This window comes from Oncorhynchus mykiss, chromosome 7, assembly GCF_013265735.2.
Source record: "Oncorhynchus mykiss isolate Arlee chromosome 7, USDA_OmykA_1.1, whole genome shotgun sequence".
NCBI lineage: Eukaryota > Metazoa > Chordata > Actinopteri > Salmoniformes > Salmonidae > Oncorhynchus > Oncorhynchus mykiss.
In genome coordinates this window covers 13,461,381-13,484,584 of record NC_048571.1, presented here as the reverse complement: position 1 = coordinate 13,484,584, position 23,204 = coordinate 13,461,381, and the positions used below count along the sequence as shown (strand labels likewise).

The following is a 23,204-nucleotide window of genomic DNA, read 5'->3' as shown; positions in this document are numbered from 1 at the left end:
ACGACGCTGGACCAATTGTGTGCCGCCTTATGGGACTCCCAATCACGGCCGGATGTGATACAGCCTGAAGATAAACTTTTGTTAAAAGTTCATTTGTGGAATTTCTTTCCTTCTTAATGCGTTTGAGCCAATCAGTTGTGTTGTGACAAGGTAGGGGGGTATACAGAAGATAGCCCTATTTGGTAAATTATCAAGTCCATATTATGGCAAGAACAGCTCAAATTAGCCACGAGAAATGACAGTCCATCATTACTTTAAGACATGAAAGTCAGTCAATATCGAACATTTCAAGAACTTTTAAAGTTTCTTCAAGTGCAGTCTGAGGACCGCCACAGGAAAGGAAGACCCAGAGTTACCTCTGCTGCAGAGGATAAGTTCATTAGAGTTACCAGCCTCAGAAATTACAGCCCAAATAAATGCTTCACAGAGTTCAAGTTACAGACACATCTCAACATCAACTGTTCAGAGGAGACTGCGTGGATCAGGCCTTCATGGTCTGATTGCTGCCAAGAAACTACTACTAAAGGACACCAATAAGAAGAAGAGACTTGCTTGGTTCAAGAAACATGAGCAATGGACATTAGACCGGTGGAAATCTGTCCTTTGTTCTGCGTGTGTAGTTCCCACCATGAAGCATGGAGGAGGAGGTGTGGGGGTGCTTTACTGGTGACACTGTCAGTGATTTAGAATTCAAGGCACACTTAACCAGCATGGCTACCACAGCATTCTGCAGCGATATGCCATCTGATCTGGTTTGCGCTTCGTGGGACTATCATTTGTTTTTCAACAGGACAATGACCCAACACACCTCCAGGCTATGTAAGAGCTATTTGACCAAGAAGGAGAGTGATGGAGTGCTGCATCAGATGACCTGGCCTCCACAATCACCTGACCTCAACCCAATTGAGATGGTTTAGCATGAGTTGGACTGCAGAGTGAAGGAAAAGCAGCCAACAAGTGCTCAGCATATGTGGGAACTCCTTCAAGACGGTTGGAAAAGCATTCCAGGTGAAGCTGGTTAAGAGAATGCCAAGCGTGTGCAAAGCTGTCACCAAGGCAAAGGGTGGCTACTTTGAAAAACCTCACTCATTGGTTACACTAATTGCAGTGTGTCTTCATAACCTAGTTCAATAATTCATGACGTTAACCTGAGGAAGGCACAGTGATGCCGAAACGTTGGTAAATACCCATTAAATTGCTGGGAGATTATACATGGAGTGTGCGATTTATTTTATTTTGATAGTTTATTCGCCGTTAGTCAGCCCCTCCTCACAAACTATTATTCTGGGTTGCGCCAGTTTTTATTTCCTTCGAAAAATCTAAAATATATTTTGAGTTTAACACTTTAATACATGATTCCATTATTTCATAGTTTTGATGTTTTCAGTATTTGTCCTCAATGGACAAAATAGGAAAAAATAAATGACTTAAATGAATGGTATGTCCAAACTTTTGACTGATACTGTATGAGGTATTGATTGTCATATATCTTTATATCTTTAACTCAACTATGATGAGGTCGATATTCTACATCACAATTGAATATTAAATAGTCCAGCAAATTATACAAATGTAGCCAGACTTTTAAAAACTTTTTGGAAAGGGTGATACAATGTCGTGATATGCGCAATATCCTCTGCTCTTTGTGGTTGTCTCAACCAATAAAATCTCGCTCTGGGTTCCTGCTTCTAGCTTCCATTACACCACGACACGCACCACCACCAGTTAGTAAGCGGTGTCGGTTTAAAGGCTTTTGACCACCTAACTATAGTGTCATGAAAATAAGCAAAAAATAATTTACAGTAATATAATATATAAACTGTATCTTCAAGGTTCATTCATTCGGAAATTGACAAAAGAAGAAAAGACCAGCGAAACCTAAGGGACGTCGACAACCCGGCAAACAAAGAGATCCCTTCTCGACGACAACATTTTTCCTCAATATTCTTTAGTTATGAGTCATGTGGCCGTCGAAAATTTACACGGTCTAGAACAGCAGGTGGGTTTTCTGTATTTCTTTTTTTATCTGTGTTCATGTCTATAACACGTCGGAATGAGTAGAACGAGTCTGAAAGTGCAGTCGTGGATACCAAGCTAGCTGATTAGCTTTGCTCGCTAGCTACGTTAGCTGTAACTGCGTGTGTTGTCTAATCTCTGGGTAAAATGGAGGCCGGTGGGTGATAATGGTTGGTGACGATGCTTCACGTTCAACAATGCAGTATTTCTCACAATTGGGTTGATCCTTAACTATACCTCTAAGACATGCAATCTAACCCCTACGTTCAATGTTGGTGACATAAAAAAATAAAAAAAACAATCTTGCATTTATTCACTTGAGCTGATTGTTAGCCTGCTTGCTAGTTTGGCCTCTCGTTAGCGTTAGGTACGTACGCTAACATGAAAGCTAGCTGGCAACATTTTCTTCTGCGTCACTGTCACATTGTTTTATTCCCGAATGAACAAAGCGTGTTTATGCTTTGCACAGTTGCTGGCTAGCAACAACTGCATTGTTTGGTTTTGTGTTGCGCTATAGATTTTGTTGCCATGTTAAAGAACCTGTCATTGTTAAGTCATCCAGTTGTTTTTGTCACCTGTAACGTTAGTCCAGCCGACAGTATCCAGGAAAACACCCATTAATTTGGTATTGAAGCATTATAAAAGTGAGTCTTGCTGTAACTGCATTTGCAAATGCAACATTTGTCTATGTTAAATAAGGTTTCATCTTCCATGTTTGACCAACCATAATTAGTAAGCTGTCATGACATTTTCTGATAGTCAGCAGATGCATATTTGACATGTGCTTGGCAGTGTGAAAGGATGTTGGGTTGGTGGGGTCAACTTATTTTGACACAGGAAATAAGACCTCTGAGCCATGTTGGTCACGCTCCTTGATAACCTGTATTTGTCTGTTAAAGCAAAGGACTCGAGGGAAAGAACTTCGGTAGCAGTATATACATTTGAGCAGAGAAGAATCTAGTCCAACTCTGTAATTGGAGTGTTTTAGTAGGGTTAGGGAACTAAATAAAGCTACGGTGTTACACTTTGTATTCCATGACTTAGAGAAGCTTCTCATGAACACACAATACTTTATTTCCTGATGATAGGATTTACAATTGCTAATATCAAATGTTCAAGTGATCTAAAAAGGTCAGACGGGTCATTGTCAACCCCTATTCAATAATGGCACCAAATCACTTCTCTGAATTCTTAAATTAAACACATATTGTCCAATATTTCAAGATAGGGTGGTCATACTGTTAGGATATTTTCAGGACTGATGTAGAATAGAGATTATTCAAATAAAAGCAATAAATTATTAACTTAAAATGCTGTGTTATGCAAATTAGGCACTTCATATGCAAACCAGAATACATAATTACTGTAATTTAAGCCCAATTGAAAGTAGGGTGGTCATATTAACATGTATAAATGCTTTATACCAAACTGATTTGGCAAAATTTTTAAACAATTTATGAATTTAGCTTTCAACTTTTTATACTACTTTATGCAAATTACATATTTAATACACTCCTACACTCACACACAGCCTAATGGTGTCTGCATGCTTCTCATCCACAATCATTTGGAACAGTTTGTGTATTTATTATAACAACAGTGTTACATTTTGGTTTTCAGCAAGTTTTTCCCCCTGGCTGTTCACACCCCTTTGTCTGTGAATGGTCAGCAGTATGGATTCTTCAATGAAGTGTGTTGACATTCCAATGAGAGTAATATTTTTCACTCTAGAAATAATGCACCAAAATTCTTTGCTAGATGAAAAAAAGAGGGGGACACACGTCTTAGGCAACGACCTCAATGATTTACAGATTTCTTGAGTTGTCTATTTTCACCAAGTGTATTCTGGCTACGGTGTAAAGATGGACAAAAGTACTATTGCTTAGTTTTTCAAGCGATGCTTTTTTAACCTGTCTAGGACACGGACCCCCCCCCCCCCCAACATTCCGCTGAAAAGGCAGCATGGGAAATTCTAAAATATTTTTTTTAAATATGTAACTTTCACACATTAACTCTTGTAACTACCCATCCCGGATCCGGGAGCGTTGCCATCAACTGACACTAATTAGCATAACGCAATGGACATAAATATTATTCTCAGGCTTTCGCCTGCAATATCAGTTCTGCTATACTCACAGACAATATTTTTACAGTTTTGGAAACTTTAGAGTTTTCTATCCTAAGCTGTCAATTATATGCATATTCTAGCATCTTGTCCTGACAAAATAGCCCATTTACTTTGGGAATGTTATTTTTCCAAAAATGAAAATAGTGCCCCCTAGATTCAACAGGTTAATAACCTCTTGATCCTACTTGAGACGCAGACGTCTCAAGTAGGCACCTGGAAATGCAAATGCACTACGCTAAATGCTAAATGTACTCGTTAAAACTCAAACGTTCATTAAAATACACATGCAGGGTATTGAATTAAAGCTACACTCGTTGTGAATCTAGCCAACAAGTCCGATTTTTAAAATGCTTTTTGGAGAAAGCATGAGAAGCTATTATCTGATAGCATGCAACACCCCAATATACCTGAAGGGGACGTAAACAAAATAATTAGCGTAGCCGGCGCTACACAAAAACGCAGAAATAAAATATAAAACATTCATTACCTTTGATGATATTCTTTGTTGGCACTCCTATATGTTCCATAAACATCACAATTGGGTCTTTTTCCCGATTAAATCCGTCCATGTATGCCCAAAATATCAATTTGTATAGCCTGTCTGGTTCAGGAAAAAAGCTCTCTTCCAACACGCAACGTCATTTTTAAAAATTATATAAGTTGCCTATATTCTTTGACAAAACACTTCAACCTACTTTTGTAACCCAACTTTAAGTATTTGTAAACGTTAATAAGCGATCAAATTGATCACTGGGCGATCTGTATTCAATAGCAGCTACTCAAGAAAACAATGTCCATTTTTCTCTCTTCCAAAATCGATTGTTGTAGGCTGGATGGAATGAAGGATCTATTGGTCATGTCTCAAAGGAATTTTGTCAATGAAAATTACGTTTTTGGCGACATCGTGTGGAAGCTGTAGGAATTGCATCCGTGGCCATATTTAATTTGGTGTCCTTTAAATAATACATGCAAGTGGCGCATTGATATTATTTTCAGCTTTCAGTGACCAGTTTTTCTTGCGCTTTTCGATGAAACACACGCTCTGTTATAGTCACAGCCGTGATTTAACCAGTTTTAGAAACTTCAGAGTGTTTTCTATCCACACATACTAATCATATGCATATACTATATTCCTGGCATGAGTAGCAGGACGCTGAAATGTTGCGCGATTTTTAACAGAATGTTCGAAAAAGGAGGGGGTAGACTGAAGAGGTTTAATTAACCATCGTGTCCGATTTTAAAAATGTTTTACAGCGAAAACGCAACATTTGTTATATCGCCACCAAATCCAAAAAAACACAGCCATTTTTCCCAGCCAAAGAGTCACAAAAGCAGAATTAGAGAAAATTAATCACTAACCTTTGATAATCTTCATCAGATGACATTCATAGGACATCATGTTACACAATACATTTGTTTTGTTCGATAATATGCATATTTATATCCAGGCCAGTCAAGTTCTTCCACACCGATCTCCACAAACCATTTATGTATGGACCTCGCTTTGTGCACGGGGGCATTGTCATGCTGAAATAGGAAAGGGCCTTCCCCAAACTGTTGCCACAAAGCACAGAATCATCTAAAATGTAATTGTATGCTGTAGCGTTAAGATCTCCCTTCACTGGAAATAAGGGGCCTAGCCCAAACAGTGAAAAACAGCCCCAGACCATTATTCCTCCTCCACCAAGTCTTTGTTGGCACTATGCTTTCAGGCAGGTAGTGTTCTCCTGGTATCTACCAAACCCAGATTTGTCCATCGGACAGCCAGATGGTGAAACATGATTCATCAAACCAAAGCACGCGTTTCCACTGCTCGAGAGTCCAAAGGAGGCAAGCTCTACACCACTCCAGCCAATGAGTTGCGCATGGGGATCTTAGGCTTGTGTGCGGCTGCTCGGCCATGGAAACCCTTTTCATGAACCTCCAGACTAACCGTACTTGTGCTGATGCCGTACTGACCGTACTTGTGCTGGGCAACAAAACTAGACAGGGGAGTTCCCTGCTTCACATATGTATAATGGGGGAAACACTGTAGTATAAGGGATATTCATGTCTTTCTGCTTTCTGGAGATCAACAGTTTGTCACTTTATTTGGATAGTGTGACCATCTGTTGATATGCAACTGCTGGTGTGGGTTAGGATAAGTGTTAGGGTTAGTTGAAATGTTACTGTAGAGCATCTATAGATGGAGTGTTACCCAGTTTTTGTCACCCTTTGTCTTGTGGCTTACTGTCCTATATGCATGTTTAGAATTACATTTATCCGTAAGTGTTTACCGTAGTACTTAACTGTATGTTTTTATTTTCTATTTCAGCTTGCTGTCCTAGGCTTGAACAATGCTGATGGGCAGGGTGGAGGCACTGGCAGTAAGTGATCTCTACTCTTTGAGCCAAAGGACATCTAGGTTGTGTTATAGTGATCCTTTTCTTTTATGATCACTTGGTCTGAAGCAGCCCTCACTCTTATCCTTTCCTTCAGGGCCATTGGGTGGTTCAAGGACTGAATATAACCCTCCCCGCAGGTGGCCTTTTTAATGGATAATTCATACCCCAAAGTCAAAAACTTGTCAGGTGTTTTCAGACCTTAGAAGTGGCCTGAAGTCGAGCTGAGTTAGTGTTCTGCAGGAAACTGCAGATAAATTATTGGTACTGTCCAATAGAGGTCGACCGATTATGATTTTTCAACGCTGCCGATACTGATTATTGGAGGACCAAAAATGCAGATACCGATTTAATCTGGCAATTTTTTTATTTTATTTATTTGTAATAATGACAATTACAACTACCGAATGAACACTTATTTTAACTTAATATAATGCATCAATAAAATCAATTTAGCCTCAAGTAAATAATGAAACATGTTCAATTTGGTTTAAATAATGCAAAAACGAAGTGTTGAAGAAGAAATTAAAAGTGCAATATGTGCTATGTCAGAGAGCTAACTTTTCAGTTCCTTGCTCAGAACATGAGAACATGTGAAAAGGAACCACCAGCTTTCATATGAGTCTTCAATATTCCCAGGTAAGAAGTTTTGGGTTGTAGTTATTATAGGACTATTTCCCTCTACCATTTGTATTTCATTAACCTTTGACTATTGGATGTTCTTATAGACACTTTAGAATTGCCAGTGTAACAGTATAGCTTCCATCCCTCTCCTCGCTCCTCCCTGGGCTCGAACCAGCAACACAATGACAACAGCCACCATCGAAGCAGCGTTACCCATGCAGAGCAAGGGGAACAACTGCTAGAAGGCTCAGAGCGATTGACGTTTGAAACGCTATTAGTGCGCGCTAACTAGCCAGCCATTTCACTTTGGTTACACCAGCCTCATCTAGGGCGTTGATAGGCTTGAAGTCATAAACAGTGCAGTGCTTGATGCACAACGAAGAGCTGCTGGCAAACCGCACCAAAGTGCTGTTTGAATGAATGTTTACGCGCCTGCTTCTGCCTACCACCGCTCAGTCAGATACTTAGATACTTGTATGCTCAGTCAGATTATATGCATGCAGGACACACTAGATAATATCTAGTAATATCATCAACCATGTTTATTTATTTTTTATTTTACCTTTATTTAACTAGGCAAGTCAGTTAAGAACAAATTCTTATTTTCAATGACGGCCTAGGAACAGTGTAGTTAACTAGTGATTATGATTGTTTTTTATAACATAAGTTTAATGCTAGCTAGCAACTTACCTTGGCTTACTGCATTCGTGTAACAGGCAGTCTCCTTGTGGAGTGCAACGAGAGAGGCAGGTCGTTATTGTGTTGGACTAGTTAACTGTAAGGTTGCAAGATTGGATCCCCCGAGCTGACAAGGTAAAAATCTGTCTTTTTGCCCCTGAACAAGGCAGTTAACCCACTGTTCCTAGGCTGTCATTAAAAATAGGAATGTGTTCTTAACTGACTTGCCTAGTTAAATAAAGGTATAATTATTATATTTTTTAATCGGCGCCCAAAAATACAGATTCCCGATTGTTATGAAAACTTCGGCCATTCCGATTAATCGGTCGACCTCTACTGTCCAATCAAAGGCCCACGAAACATCCCATTCCTGACAACCCTGGCCTTTGTGGGAAAGAGACTAGAGTAGGGACTGACTCACATTTCCATCAGTGTATTACTAGGTTCATTTAGGTATAAGATGCCATCAAGTGATTTTAATTTCACTTATTTGTTTTTAGCCAATTCATGCTCTTATCATTTATGAAATCGCATAAACGCCATTTAAGTTTTCAGTTTCCTCATTTGGGATACAAGACAGTTTTCCAATTTGTTTGTTTAATCAAACAGGCCAGATAGGCTACTTAATCCCTATTAAATGAATCCCTATTAAATTAAAGGGATTGAGACATCCCTAGAATAAGACTAGGAACCCATTAGACCTTTGACGTGTTTGTGTACAGTACTGCCCTTGTGTTCACAAGTCTGTCTCTCTAGGGACCTGTTACATTCCACCTCATTTACGGAACCAAGAGGCTTCCAAAAATGGTAAGTGTCGTCCCCCCATCAACAGTACCACCTCTATGAGGTATGCCAGTTGGACACCGTAAAAATGCCCTGGCCCCCTAGTGGTCAAGAATGCCATAATGCATTGTAGTGGCCCATAATAAACATTTCACAAAATTGATTGAGCTAGCAACAATGTTGTGAAATTCCCTTAACCCCCCCTCAGACAATTAGCTTTAGTTTTATCTTGACAATTTCTTCTCGCTGGGCTGGGACAAGGTCAGCTAGAGGGTGACCCGACTGTATTGATTTTCTCCACTAGTTGGAAACAGTGGCGTAAAGGTTGCGTTAGAATCCCCATCTTATATAGCCAGCCGCTTGTTTTTCTCATCCCAAAAGACACTACAGGAAGACGGACACAAAACCGTGCATATCCAATGTCCTGGAATCCATTTTGTGACAGCATCTGGGAACTGCGTTGACAAACCATCAACCACTCCATTTCCCTGCTCTTACTGGTCAACATTCGCAGTACATCGGCAGCATGTTTTCATCATGAAGCCCCCTGCCCCCCATGACGCTTTTTTGTTTTTTTTGCAGCAGTTGCTTTCTCTAGACCGAGCACCTTGTCAATGGCACCAGGAAGCTGTAAGTCCCTTTACAGTCCGCTCTTTGGCTGAGGGAAGCTCTGGCGTTTTTTATTTTAAATGTTGTCTTTATTTTATTCTGCATGTTTTAATTAAATTGCCTACCAGAACAGTGGTCTCACTCAATTCGATTAGAAAACAAGGCCACGTGCATTTAGACAAGGGGACTGGAGGCTCTCAAATTACATCTTTAAAACCACATGAAGACATGACTGGCTTTTTCCTGCATTAAGGGTGTTGGCGTCCGCTTACATGCTTACATTTTGTTCAAACAAAAAACAGCCTCCATTAGTTATCATTCCAACATACTGCTTAATTGCAACGTATCTATTTGTGTGTGGAATTGAAAGTGGTAGGTATTAGCAAATTAATGCTGCTTGCATAACAAATGTTCCTTAATTGGGACCCTAGTTAATGAGCCAAATTATTGACTTGTGTATACTGTTTTGTATGGCTTGTGCATTGTTTACTGGGAAAATAAGCCAGGTCCTTTTTAATTGAAGTATTTCCCTTTTCAGAGGCATCCATGAGGTAACAAGTGGTGGGTATCTGGGATGTTAAAGCCAAAGGAACCAAGAAGGGCGTGGTTCCATTGTGCCCCTAACTCCTACTAGCTCTAAAGGACCTCAACACATTTCTTACAGCCATCCAGGTCGTTCTAATCTGTTAACATAGAAAGGCTAAGCGGAAGTAGTTAGAGGCTGAAATGGAACTAGGCCTACTTGGTCCAAATCTCTCTTCCTATAGGGTCCATTACTGCCTACCACCGTTGTGCCCTTGAGCAAGGCACTACCTCTAAGTGCTCTATGGGTGCTGCTCTGCCGCTGCCCCTGTGTTGCTCCCAGCCTGTGGTGTCTGTGAGATTGGGTACTGTGACAGCAACAACTAAAGAATTATCTGTGCAAATGGACCAATAAACGAAGTATTGTATTGACTGCGTGTGAGGAGGAAACCCTCTTGTACTATGGGAGTCACCATGTCTCCCCTCTATTTCCTTTCTGTTTTTACCCAAGATACGCCTGGCGGTTGGGACGGCGGACGCAACAATGGCTTCGTGCAGAATGGTTACCACGACAACCGCATGAATGGGGGCAACAGGTACAACAGTGGCCCGCCTCGCATGGAGAGGGGCAGGGGGGGTGGAGGTTTCCGCGGCGGAAGGGGCGGGTCCTACAACCCGGTACAGCCTATGCAGAATGCCGGCATGTTTGGCGTCTACGACAACAAAGATGGCGGCGGCTGGAACACGGCTAAAGATGCCTACACCAGCTTCGGCGCACGTCCCGACAGGGGAAAGTCTGCATTTTTCAACAACGGCGGGAGTGCACCCCGAGGAAGGTGAGAAGACGAGAGAATTCACTCCCAAGCCCTTAGCCAGCAGTTTTCGGGTTCCTCAGAGTTCTGTACCATGAGGCAACTCGTTAGCAAGCTAGCTTTCCTGACCCCTGTGGTTATGTTATGCTTGACAGTTACCAGCGTGGAGGGTTTGGAGGCAGTGGAAACAGCCGCTGGGTGGAGGAGTCCAGGGATGACGAGGACTGGTCCAAACCCACTCAGGCCAATGAGCGCCTGGAACAGTGAGTAGTAACCTAACCTACCCCCCTTTCTGCACACTAATGATATTTCAATAATGAGGAGTTACCAATGTCATTTCACAATACATCACTATCCGCTGTCCCTTATCAATATCCCCTCTCGTTAAAATGGTCACGTAGACCTTTCTCTGTCACTTTCCTGACCTGTGTTTCTGCTTCTCCCCAGGGAGCTGTTCGCTGGTGGCAACACAGGGATTAACTTTGACAATTACGACGACATTCCCGTTGAGGCCACTGGCCAAAACTGCCCCCATCACATTGACAGCGTGAGTCCCTAAGTATTCTAGCCAAATAACCCTGTCTCAGATCCAGTAACCCTCATGTCCTATTAGTCAGCATTTTGTTAGTATTCTTCAAAACCAGAAGCGTTTCCCATGGGCTCTACTGAGCAGCTTGTGGTGCTGTTGATCCCCCTGCACATATCCTCCCCCCTTCCCTCTGAAACAGAGTTGTGTGAAAGCTGTTTGGTGTTCATTTGAGTGACTGGTTTGTCTTCATATTTCAGTTCCAAGACGTGGAGATGGGAGAGATCATCATGAGTAACATTGCCCTGACCCGCTACACTCGGCCCACTCCGGTCCAGAAGTACGCCATTCCAATCATCAAGAACAAGAGGGACCTGATGGCCTGCGCCCAGACAGGTTAGAACCAGAGTGAACTAGAACCACTTCAAATTGGATTGGTCTGGAGAGCTATATGCAGATATGACTTACGACAACTGTATTGTACTGTAGTTGATTTAAGTATAGGTACAGTGCCTTGCGAAAGTATTCGGCCCCCTTGAACTTTGCGAGCTTTTGCCACATTTCAGGCTTCAAACATGAAGATATAAAACTGTATTCTTTTGTGAAGAATCAACAACAAGTGGGACACAATCATGAAGTGGAACGACATTTATTGGATATTTCAAACTTTTTTTAACAAATCAAAAACTGAAAAATTGGGCGTGCAAAATTTTTCAGCCCCTTTACTTTCAGTGCAGCAAACTCTCTCCAGAAGTTCAGTGAGGATCTCTGAATGATCCAATGTTGACCTAAATGACTAATGATGATAAATACAATCCACCTGTGTGTAATCAAGTCTCCGTATAAATGCACCTGCACTGTGATAGTCTCAGAGGTCCGTTAAAAGCGCAGAGAGCATCATGAAGAACAAGGAACACACCAGGCAGGTCTGAGATACTGTTGTGAAGAAGTTTAAAGCCGGATTTGGATACAAAAAGATTTCCCAAGCTTTAAACATCCCAAGGAGCACTGTGCAAGCGATAATATTGAAATGGAAGGAGTATCAGACCACTGAAAATCTACCAAGACCTGGCCGTCCCTCTAAACTTTCAGCTCATACAAGGAGAAGACTGAACAGAGATGCGAGAGGCCCATGATCACTCTGGATGAACTGCAGAGATCTACAGCTGAGGTGGGAGACTCTGTCCATAGGACAACAATCAGTCGTATATTGCACAAATCTGGCCTTTATGGAAGAGTGGCAAGAAGAAAGCCATTTCTTAAAGATATCCATAAAAAGTGTCGTTTAAAGTTTGCCACAAGCCACCTGGGAGACACACCAAACATGTGGAAGAAGGTGCTCTGGTCAGATGAAACCAAAATTGAACTTTTTGGCAACAATGCAAAACGTTATGTTTGGCGTAAAAGCAACACAGCTGAACACACCATCCCCACTGTCAAACATGGTGGTGGCAGCATCATGGTTTGGGCCTGCTTTTCTTCAGCAGGGACAGGGAAGATGGTTAAAATTGATGGGAAGATGGATGGAGCCAAATACAGGACCATTCTGGAAGAAAACCTGATGGAGTCTGCAAAAGACCTGAGACTGGGACGGAGATTTGTCTTCCAACAAGACAATGATCCAAAACATAAAGCAAATCTACAATGGAATGGTTCAAAAATAAACATATCCAGGTGTTAGAATGGCCAAGTCAAAGTCCAGACCTGAATCCAATCGAGAATCTGTGGAAAGAACTGAAAACTGCTGTTCACAAATGCTCTCCATCCAACCTCACTGAGCTCGAGCTGTTTTGCAAGGAGGAATGGGAAAAAATGTCAGTCTCTCGATGTGCAAAACTGATAGAGACATACCCCAAGCGACTTACAGCTGTAATCGCAGCAAAGGGTGGCACTACAAAGTATTAACTTAAGGGGGCTGAATAATTTTGCGCCCAATTTTTCAGTTTTTGATTTGTTAAAGTTTGAAATATCCAATAAATGTCGTTCCACTTCATGATTGTGTCCCACTTGTTGATTCTTCACAAAAAAATACAGTTTTATATCTTTGTTTGAAGCCTGAAATGTGGCAAAAGGTCGCAAAGTTCAAGGGGGCCGAATACTTTCGCAAGGCACTGTATATGACTAATATAAACTGTGGTCTCTCAGGTTCTGGTAAGACTGCTGCGTTCCTGTTGCCTGTACTGAGTCAGATCTACACTGAAGGCCCAGGAGAAGCCCTCGCTGCCCAGAAGTCTGGAGGCCAGGACAATGGAAAGTATGGTCGCCGTAAGCAGTACCCCCTCGCTCTGGTCCTGGCCCCCACCAGAGAACTGGCCCTGCAGATCTACGAAGAGGCCAGAAAGGTAAGCAACTGCCCTCCTCTCACCTGGGATGTTATTGCGGGTGTAGCAAAATGCTTGACACACCCACGCAATGTGACCACACACACAGAGGGGACAGACATCCCATCAGCATCAATACCAGCTAGGTCGGTAGTGGTCTGCCAGTGGGCCTCTATCTCTTTGTCTCTGTTTTTGTGTTGACGGCCAACCAGCCAAGGTTGGTATTAGGGAACTGCAGTGTAACACACAATCATTGTTTGTGCTCTCCTTTCTCTCTCCTCTCTTGTCCCTTTCCCTGCCTTCTCTCTCTGTACCCTGTATTCACCCTCTTCCACCCCTCTCTCCTGCTGTAGTTTGCATACCGGTCCCGTGTGCGTCCTTGTGTGGTGTACGGAGGGGCTGACATTGGCCAGCAGATCAGAGACCTGGAGCGAGGCTGTCACCTGCTGGTGGCTACACCTGGACGCCTGGTGGACATGATGGAGAGGGGCAAGATCGGCCTCGACTACTGCAAGTGAGTAGACTTCCAACATGCTGGCAGACTGAGCTGTCCCAGACATAGCGTCTGGTTCTTGACTTCATTGCTTTTGAAAGGTGTAGACAAGTTACAAAGCCCCAGGGCCCAGTCACTAGGCACTTTACCTAGATGAATAACCTAAGCCCTATTCATATTGGGTTAGTTTTACTGGGGGAGATGTGGTGATTTGTTCACATAATTCCCATCTGTGATTTAAGTCCTGTCCAAATCTTCCATGTCTGTCATTTTTTAGTAGCAGGAGAGTAGTAAATCCATCTGGGAAAACCTAGCATTTTTCGAGGATCTCCAAAGTCCTCTGATAATACTAGTCATGTGCGACTCGATATCCCTGTCTTTTGAGAGAAATGTCTTGAGTTTGACAGGTGTTGCTCATGGTTTGAGCAAGAAACAATAACTGATTTAGATGGGTTTTTAAGTGTATGTATGAAGGGCCTACATGTACCAACTTTCAGTGAATGCTTTTGTTTATACGTTTTGTGGCAATTAATTGAATATTGTTTTTTTGTGCATATTTAATCTAACACTTGCTGTTAATAAATCGCAAAGCAGCATTACAACGTAGCTAAACTTTTGTAAATGACAACTTCCCTTTCTCATCCATAGCCGAAAAATGCATCGCAAGTCTGCTATTTAGCTCGCATCTGTGGACTGGGGGCCTTTTTAAGGACGTTTTCTACTGCAGAACGCTAAAATACCCTTATGATTGTACTTCGTCAATCCAAAGCTGGCTTGGTATAGTTTAGGAACTTGGGAGCTAAGCTTTAGGTATCAGTGTAGCCTGTTGTCACCTGGACATGTTGAAATATATCTTCACACCTAGAATAAAAACCTCCAGGCTTCCGTCATAACTGTTGATTTATTGAGTAGGAAAATAATTAATTGCGGGGCAGTTTGGGGAAATAAACTTAACCCATCTGAATCGTCCTCTGGAATAAGACATTCTGGGGTAATAATTACATAACCAATGTTCTCTAGTAATACTAGCGCTGCGCAAATCGAGCTCTAGATGAATTGCGTACATGTGGGCAATATGATTCATTCCACCTAGTCCATCAGAGTGCAAGCAAGAGCTGAGACCATATTGCGTAGCCCAGCTCTAAATCTCCTGATGCAGCTTATCAGACTATTGATTAGTTGAATTGGCCTGCTGGACAGGAAAGGAATACTACATACCCATGCGACTATGATGGGAAAACAGGTCTACAGCCAATCCCTGACCCTGTCTCTCTGTTAGTTACCTGGTGCTGGATGAGGCTGACCGGATGTTGGACATGGGTTTTGAGCCCCAGATCAGACGCATCGTGGAGCAGGACACCATGCCCCCTAAAGGCATCCGTCAGACCATGATGTTCAGCGCTACCTTCCCCAAGGAGATCCAGGTACTCACACCCACATGGTGTTCAACTCCGTTTCCTAAAGAGATCATGGTACATGGACAATCATTCTTACACTCCAGTCCCCACAATTGCTTATGTATTTGTCAAAAGTATTGTGCTTAATGAGGAAAGAAGGTGTTATTTGCCATATGTCCTCTCTATGGCGTGTTAACCCACCTTTCCACACACATAATAAACTGTCCTCCATGTTGGCTCCACAACAATAACACAAACCCCTCGGTCAGATCCTGGCGCGTGACTTCCTGGAGGAGTACATCTTCCTGGCGGTGGGACGTGTGGGCTCCACCTCTGAGAACATCACCCAGAAGGTGGTGTGGGTGGAGGACGGTGACAAGAGGTCCTTCCTCCTGGACTTGCTCAATGCTACAGGTAACTAACTACCTGGACTATACCTGTCGCTGGCTCAACCCCCCCCCCCCCCCCCCCCCCCCCTCTCCTGTCCCTGTGTGTTACTTACTGGAACTTTTACTTGTAGTGCAGGGTTTCTCAAAGCTCATCCTGGGGACTCGCTCACTGTGTTCTGGATTTTACTCCAATTGAGCAACAATTGTATATACATTGATATGTGGTTGTTAAGGGCATTCAGTTATCTGAAGGAAGCTTTGATTGGTTGAAATTAAAACCTGCGTGGACAGTGGGTGTTTGAGGACTGGAGTTGAGAAACCCTGTGTTTGAATAGCCCCTTGGTGTCTTATGAATATGTTGACTTGATCAGTTGGGCTAGGTGGAATCTGCAACGGCATGATTTCCCAACATCAGCTGTCTTTATTCAAATCTAACTAAATCCTGAAGCTAATCATTGATTGAATATGCAGACATGTCTTTGCTAGGACATCTTCCCAGCAGATTCCACCTGCTCCTAACACTAGGCTAGTTCCTGATTTTAAAGCTTGTCAGATGTAAGCTATAGATCTTAGAAGATGGGTAACCATTCAGCTGTGAGGGTCTAGTATTGATTGCATTAGGTATTCTGTTCTTTCAGATGGTCATAAGCCTGGGTTGTGTTCAGTGGGCAGTTTTTGTGTGTTGAACGTGACCCAGTGTTGGTAGTGTCATAGGGTCAGATGTGAGGTGAAGACTTGTACTCTAGCTTAGGTATGTTGGCTATCATAAACTGACCCTGCCTAGTATCCCCAACCCCCAGTTACTCCTATGCAGAGCCATGTACACACAGAGTTCAGGAAACCATCCTCCATGTTGGCACCAAATGTTCCTCAAGAATAACATTCTAATAATGAGGTCGTATTGGAACTTGTTGGTACCATTAACCTCTCTGGGATAGGGGGATGCAAATGTCCCACTTGGCCAATTGCCAGGGAAAATGCAGAGTGCCAGATTCAAATCAAATACTATAAAATTCAAACCTTCATTAAATCACATATGCAAGATGGAAAATTAAAGCTACACTCGTTGTGAATCCAGCGAACATGTCAGATTTCAAAAAGGCTTTTCGGCGAAAGCATAAGAAGCTATTATCTGATGATAGCACAGCAGTAAACAAAGAGTAGCATATTTCAACCCTGCAGGCGCTACACAAAACGCAGAAATAAAATATAAAACATGCCTTACCTTTGACGAGCTTCTTTTGTTGGCACTCCAATATGTCCCATAAACATAACAAATGGTTCTTTTGTTCGATTAATTCCGTCCATATATATCCAAAATGTCCATTTATTTGGAGCGTTTGATCCAGAAAAAAACTACTTCCAATTTGCGCAAAGTCACCACAAAATATTTCAGAAGTTACCTGTAAACTTTGCCAAACATTTCAAAATACTTTTGTAATACAACTTTAGGTATTTTTAAATGTTAATAATTGATAAAATTGAAGACGGGTCTATCTGTTTTCAATAGAGGACGAGAGGAAACTAACGCTACTTTTCAAGTCTTGGCCAACTCAACAGCGTTACCCCTTTCCTGGTTGGCCGTACTTCTTCATTGCACAAAGGAATAACCTCAACCAAATTCCAAAGACTGGTGACATCCAGTGGAAGCGGTAGGAACTGAAAACAAGTGCCTAAAAATATTGTTTCCCAATGAGAACTCACTGAACCGACAGAGACCTAAAAAAAAAATTGAAATCTGAGCGGTTAGTCCTCTGGGTTTTGCCTGCTTACATAAGTTCTGTTATACTTAGACATGATTCAAACAGTTTTAGAAACTTCTGTGTTTTCTATCCAAATATACTAATAATATGCATATCTTATATTCTTGGCATGAGTAGCAGGAAGTTGAAATTGGGCACGCTATTTATCCAAAAGGGAAAATGCTGCCCCCTATACCTTAAGAAGTTAATGGCGGCCATTGGGTTTTCTGATCTCTGTTGGCTAAGCCTCCCCCTTTTAATGTCACTTATGAACTGTTGAAACTGCAATGAGTTTATCATCGGGTTTGGTTTTATCCAAAGTCATTCCGAGCGAAGTTCAGGACAATGCAGGTGAAAACATAGAGAAACCTGGTAAGTAGGAATTTATTATTATTAAAGTGGATGTAGAAGCTTGTATCTCATTTCATATTTCAGTTTATTGATTTATTGCTTGGCCTGTGTTGGTTACCCATAGTAGTCATCCATTTGTGTCCAGACGAGAAGGTCCCGCTGGTTCTGATCAGCCATCTAGTGTGGTTGTCATTGTGAGGTCATTCACTGTTTTGAAGGGTGTTGTCTCCTTTGTGGGAGGGGGGGGTTGATTTGTTTAGCCCACATCCTGCTTGCTACTGCAACCGTTTGCCATTTCCTACACGTATGCTTTTGTTATGATGGCCATGGCAGCTTGCAAAACGTTCACTGCAGGTAGAAAAATCAATAACATGATCCACTATTCTACCAGATGGGGAAACATGTTCAAACATATATCATCTGAATGGGCTGTAACATTTTAAACATTTTGAAGAAGCCCTCTGGTCATCATGCATCACGACTCACTGTAGAGTAGCCCGACACAGCTTTAGATATGCAGCTTTTCTTTGCCAGAGCCGCCATTTCTTAGCAACACTATGGATGTTTCTCCTCTCCTACTCCCACAGGGGGTAGTGGGTAGATGCTGTTTCCATACCTGTAATGTCTCCCCTGGGGCTCGTTTAGGAGGGTACTGAGCAAGCGCTGAACGTTGCAGATAGAAATGCCATGAATAGACCTGACGCTAAGCCTCCCATATCAGAAACTGAGGCCATGTCTGTTATACAGAATCTATTTCTATCTGAACATTTTTAAGCAGTAACTCAACGGTCATCCTTCTCCTCCCCAGGTAAGAACTCTCTGACGCTGGTGTTTGTGGAAACCAAGAAGGGAGCGGATGCCCTGGAGGACTTCCTGTACCGTGAGGGTTACGCCTGCACCAGTATCCATGGCGACCGCTCCCAGAGGGACCGAGAGGAGGCTCTGCACCAGTTCCGCTCGGGACGCTGCCCCATCCTGGTCGCCACGGCGGTGAGTCTGCAAGCTGACATTTTGGTTTGAATTCTACAGCTCTGTGACAGGTAAAATATATTGGTTGACAAATGATAAAGCCAAACACACTAGGTCTTTGTTCAATACTGTTCAAGGCCTGGTGTTTGTTTTGCAATATGGTTGCATGTTGGGGTCATTTAAAAAGGGAGCTAACATGCTTCTGTTCCAACAAGGCGGCCAATAGTTGAATTCGGTCTCTTGTACCAGGTGGCTGCCCGTGGCCTGGATATCTCCAATGTCAAGCATGTCATCAACTTTGACCTGCCCAGCGACATAGAGGAGTACGTCCACCGTATTGGCCGTACTGGACGTGTAGGCAACCTGGGTAAGCCTCTACAACATTCAAAAACTCTCAACTCACCACTCAACGACACGTAATGCACATTTTTTTTCCCCCTGATAACTATTTGACTGTAACATGGTGAACCCTCTCCTCTCCCAGGTCTGGCCACGTCGTTCTTCAACGATAAGAACGGCAACATCACCAAGGACCTTCTGGACATCCTAGTGGAGGCCAAACAGGAAGTACCCTCCTGGCTGGAGAGCCTGGCCTATGAACACCAGCACAAGAGCAACACCCGCGGACGCTCCAAGAGGTACACACACATCACATGCTTACACGTACACACACTGCTACATAAAGGAGCAGAAGTACAAGGGTTTAGAGACGTATCACTCAATCACTGACTCATCCTCTGTTTAGGTTCACCTCTGGTGGCTTCGGAGCCAGGGACTACCGTCAGACCAGTGGCGGCGGCAGCACTGGAGGGTTCGGGGGTCGTGGTGGACGCCAGCCCGGTGGACATGGAGGAAACCGTGGATTCGGTGGCGGCGGTAAATATCAGTTAAAACCTCACACTGGAGCAACATTTGGGTATACATATTACTGTTGGCCTATCCCACAATTCTTAGGACACAAGTCCAAGAGTTAGTGTTTAATTCCAACCATGCTCCACACAGTCCTAATTCTCCTAACACTGTCCTGACCCCCCCCCCCCCCCCCCCCCCCCACATCACAGGTGGTTTTGGAGGCAACTTCTACACCAGTGACGGCTATGGAGGAAACTACTCTCATCAGGGGGGAGTGGACTGGTGGGGCAACTAAACATCCCTCCAACCCTATCCCCATCTACCTACACCCCCACCCCCCCACCCCCCATCGCAGTGGGTCACGCCACGCCAAACTCACTGATAAGGAAACCACATGTGTAACCTAAGCCAGACTATATAAACCCCTGTGTAGCTTCCAAACAGACTGCAGTACATTACCAGCTGTGATTCTCTGACCGCTTATCCAAAAAATGGAGCTGAGAGACGGGGGACCGAGTGGACAGCTGACCAAGAGGAAAGCTGGAGCCACTGAGCGATTCCTAAAGAAACATGGCACCGCCAGGCTCTGGAATCATCGTGTGGCCGCCCGTAGTGACTATAGCGTATTTAGGATCTTGGGACTTGCAGTTCTTTTTTTTTCTTTCACTACAACTGCTTTTTCTTTCTTTGTAACAAAACAAACTGAGGATCATTTGTTTGTAAATGTACTGTGCCTTTAACAATTAGATTGTTTTATCTGTATTTTCTTTTAAGTGTCATAACTGGCTAAAACCTGGCCAACGAACTAAATTATATATTTTTTGTTTTGGGGTTTAAATGTGGTTTTGTTATTTTATTCGGAAGGAAAGCAAAATAAGCTTGAACTAAATATCCAACCTTGGCAAACACTGAGATGACATGACTTTTGAGTGAGTCATTTGTCCATTTGAGCTTCAAATTTGTCACAGGGTAATCTGATGGCTCAAACTAGCTTCGACCGCATGTTGCAGCCATCCTATGAGAATTCCACTATAGGTTTTCAAACCCTTGTGTGACGAAAGTGCACTTCAAGGAAAAAAAGAGTTCAAAATATTTTTCGCTCACTCTATCCTGGAGAGGAATATGGTAGTCTTCACTTAACGAGCCATTCCAGTTGTACGATTTTAAAATTGAATATTTAAATGCTATGTTCATACATACAAGCTATTTGAGCAAGTCGATGCTCTAAGTTCAGTTCCCCACTTACAAATTGTCTTGGCATTGTGGCACCTAGTGAAGCAACTTCTTCTAGCTGCCTGGTGGGTGAATTTAGTTTTTGATTGAGCTTTTTTACTTAAACATTTTGGAGGATGGAAATGGACAAATATCCATCCTTCTGAGAGAATGTTTCTTAAAATTGTCAATTCTAAAACAGCACTTGCCATATAGAAAGTGAAGTTCGAATGGTTGCCATAGGACCACACAGTAACCTGGGTGGCTTTGCTTTTTTGTCAAGGCCATCCTGGGATGAAATACGCATGCAAGTGTTGTTGTTTTTTGGTCAAGGAGTTTAAAAAAATAATGCAAAAGGAAATTCTGCAGCAGGCTTTTATTTCATTACAAAATGTCGTTCTCTTACACCTTTTAATTTAGTTCTCTTTTTCAAGCTGCGTTCGAATCCGAAGGACATTCTCGGGTTAACTGTTTAAAGACACAAGCTCTTCCTCCTCAGAGAGCGTAGGAAGGTCAGAAGTTAAGGGTCAGCAATGTACAGACGAGCAAACTGAATTGCACACGTAGCAAAGGGTGATGGGAAGTGCAGTTTATTTACCAGTGCACCATTTTAAGAGGCAATGGGGTTTTCCTGTGTATGCTGGCTGGTGAATCTAGCCCACGCGACCCGGCCAAAGACGGGGGTGCTTTAACTATCCTTGATTTCTGACACAGAACCAATGCAGCTATTCTTCCCTTTGTAGGGTTGGGCTGCCTTGATGTATTATGTAAAACCACTGGCCAGTTTACTACTATAGCTGGCATCCAGGCTTCCTCCTTATATAGGAGGGAGGCCCAATGTTGGCTAGAAAATGGCATTTTAAGTGCAATAGGTATATATTCTCAGTGTGTCTGTCGTGCCTTGACATTTTGAATTAATAAGTGGTTATGAAGCAGATGCACTGACAGTATTGTGTTAATTTAAGATTGAATGGTGCTACCTAAGTTAGGTCTAGGCCCCTTTGTGATGTTACTTAACAGCCATCAAGTTTAAAAAAAAAAACATTTTATTGCACATCTAGAGTTTTATATAAATGTCTTGAGTGTGTGTCCTTAAAGCTTCCGAATTTTGTGTGTGAGGAGATTGTGAAAAACGCAGCTTGTTTACGAAAGGGGAAGGGTTATCACTATTTAAACCAGGATTTATTTGGGACCAGGTGTTAGTTCAGTAGCAGTCTGAGAATTGAGCTATTTGCACACAGATTACTAGATTCTACTTTTGCTGCTAGTTTGTGTAATTTATTAAGCATTTTTGAGAAATATTTATTTTTATAAGCCTAAAGTGATAGTTTAAGGAACTTGACCAAAAGACAGTACAAAAACACTGGCACTTGAATGTTGAATGTCAACGGTATGCGTGGAAATTTATATTTTTCGGGGTAGTGTGAGCTTTTTAATGTCAGTCATATTGGACTCAAATCAAAATCCACACCTGTTACTTCTAGTAGTACTGGCCACACCGTCTAATCAACCTTAACGTTTAATTGGCGAACAAAATTTGAAACAAACAACCAATGCCAAGGTTTGGATAAAAGTGATAACATTTTCTAAAAAATATTGTACCAGTGCAAGAAGTGTCCAGATTCTCTCCAATTCAATTTGCTTTTCCTTGTTTTTGAGGGTTTTCTTCCCTCCCCCAGCAAATGTCTGGCACATGGCAATCTTAAAGAAAGAAAACATGTGGCTCTGCTCTGTTGTTGTATTTGCATATTTGGGCCTCCGTGTGTGTTCTGTGGAGTGTGTGTGTGGTGAGTCTTACAGTAACATTGGCTGACTGAGTCTGAAAAGTAAAGGTTTGGATGAAACGTATGAATGGAAATGTGAAGCTGCAGAGAGGAGAGGTTGGAGAGCTTTCGGCTGGCCAGACACTCCCCTGAATGCCACTGAGTCGCCCACTAGTTTGTATTTGCTTTATGTACTAGTTTAGAGGCTGTGCACTGCACGAGAAAACACCTGTGCATTTATTGTATGATTTTACCAAAATTAAAAGTTTTGACTTGCAAATACTTAACCAACTTTTGTATTTTGTCTTTGCATATCATGTGGCCGGAGTTTAACATTCAAGCCTGCGCTATGAAGTTATTTATTGACTATGATAAATACAGTGCCTTGCGAAAGTATTCGGCCCCCTTGAACTTTGCGACCTTTTGCCACATTCAGGCTTCAAACAAAGATAAAACTATTTTTTTTATGAAGAATCAACAAGTGGGACACAATCATGAAGTGGAATGACATTTATTGGGTATTTCAAACTTTTTTAACAAATCAAAAACTGAAAAATTGGGCGTGCAAAATGATTCAGCCCCTTTACTTTCAGTGCAGCAAACTCTCTCCAGAAGTTCAGTGAGGATCTCTGAATG

At 42.4% G+C, this 23,204-nt stretch overlaps 1 protein-coding gene across 6 annotated transcripts; it reads left to right on the top strand.

Moving 5' to 3' along the window:
* Positions 1-1,666: 1,666 nt before the first annotated feature.
* Positions 1,667-22,855, top strand: LOC110527338 (ATP-dependent RNA helicase DDX3X). 6 transcript variants are annotated; one of them, XM_036982658.1, is made up of 18 exons: positions 1,667-1,999; positions 6,459-6,510; positions 8,584-8,634; positions 9,196-9,240; positions 10,253-10,577; positions 10,709-10,816; positions 11,001-11,100; positions 11,340-11,475; positions 13,225-13,421; positions 13,754-13,914; positions 15,173-15,317; positions 15,560-15,704; positions 17,743-17,793; positions 18,581-18,762; positions 18,991-19,108; positions 19,226-19,379; positions 19,487-19,617; positions 19,803-22,855. In XM_036982658.1, exons 1-18 carry the CDS (start codon positions 1,955-1,957, stop codon positions 19,886-19,888), a joined length of 2,232 nt encoding a protein of 743 aa, XP_036838553.1. In that variant the 5' UTR covers positions 1,667-1,954; the 3' UTR covers positions 19,889-22,855. The 6 variants fall into 6 exon arrangements, with proteins under 6 accessions (XP_036838553.1, XP_036838552.1, XP_036838554.1 ...); XM_036982657.1 differs by having other exon boundaries at positions 9,193-9,240; XM_036982659.1 differs by lacking the exon at positions 9,196-9,240.
* Positions 22,856-23,204: the final 349 nt, after the last annotated feature.

Excerpts from the sequence above, each read along its gene's own strand:
- LOC110527338 (XM_036982657.1), top strand. The coding sequence starts at position 1,955 with ATGAGTCATGTGGCCGTCGAAAATTTACACGGTCTAGAACAGCAG. Across the intron at positions 2,000-6,458 it reads TACACGGTCTAGAACAGCAG|CTTGCTGTCCTAGGCTTGAA; the intron begins GTGGGTTTTCTG and ends TTTCTATTTCAG. Across the intron at positions 10,578-10,708 it reads GGGAGTGCACCCCGAGGAAG|TTACCAGCGTGGAGGGTTTG; the intron begins GTGAGAAGACGA and ends TATGCTTGACAG.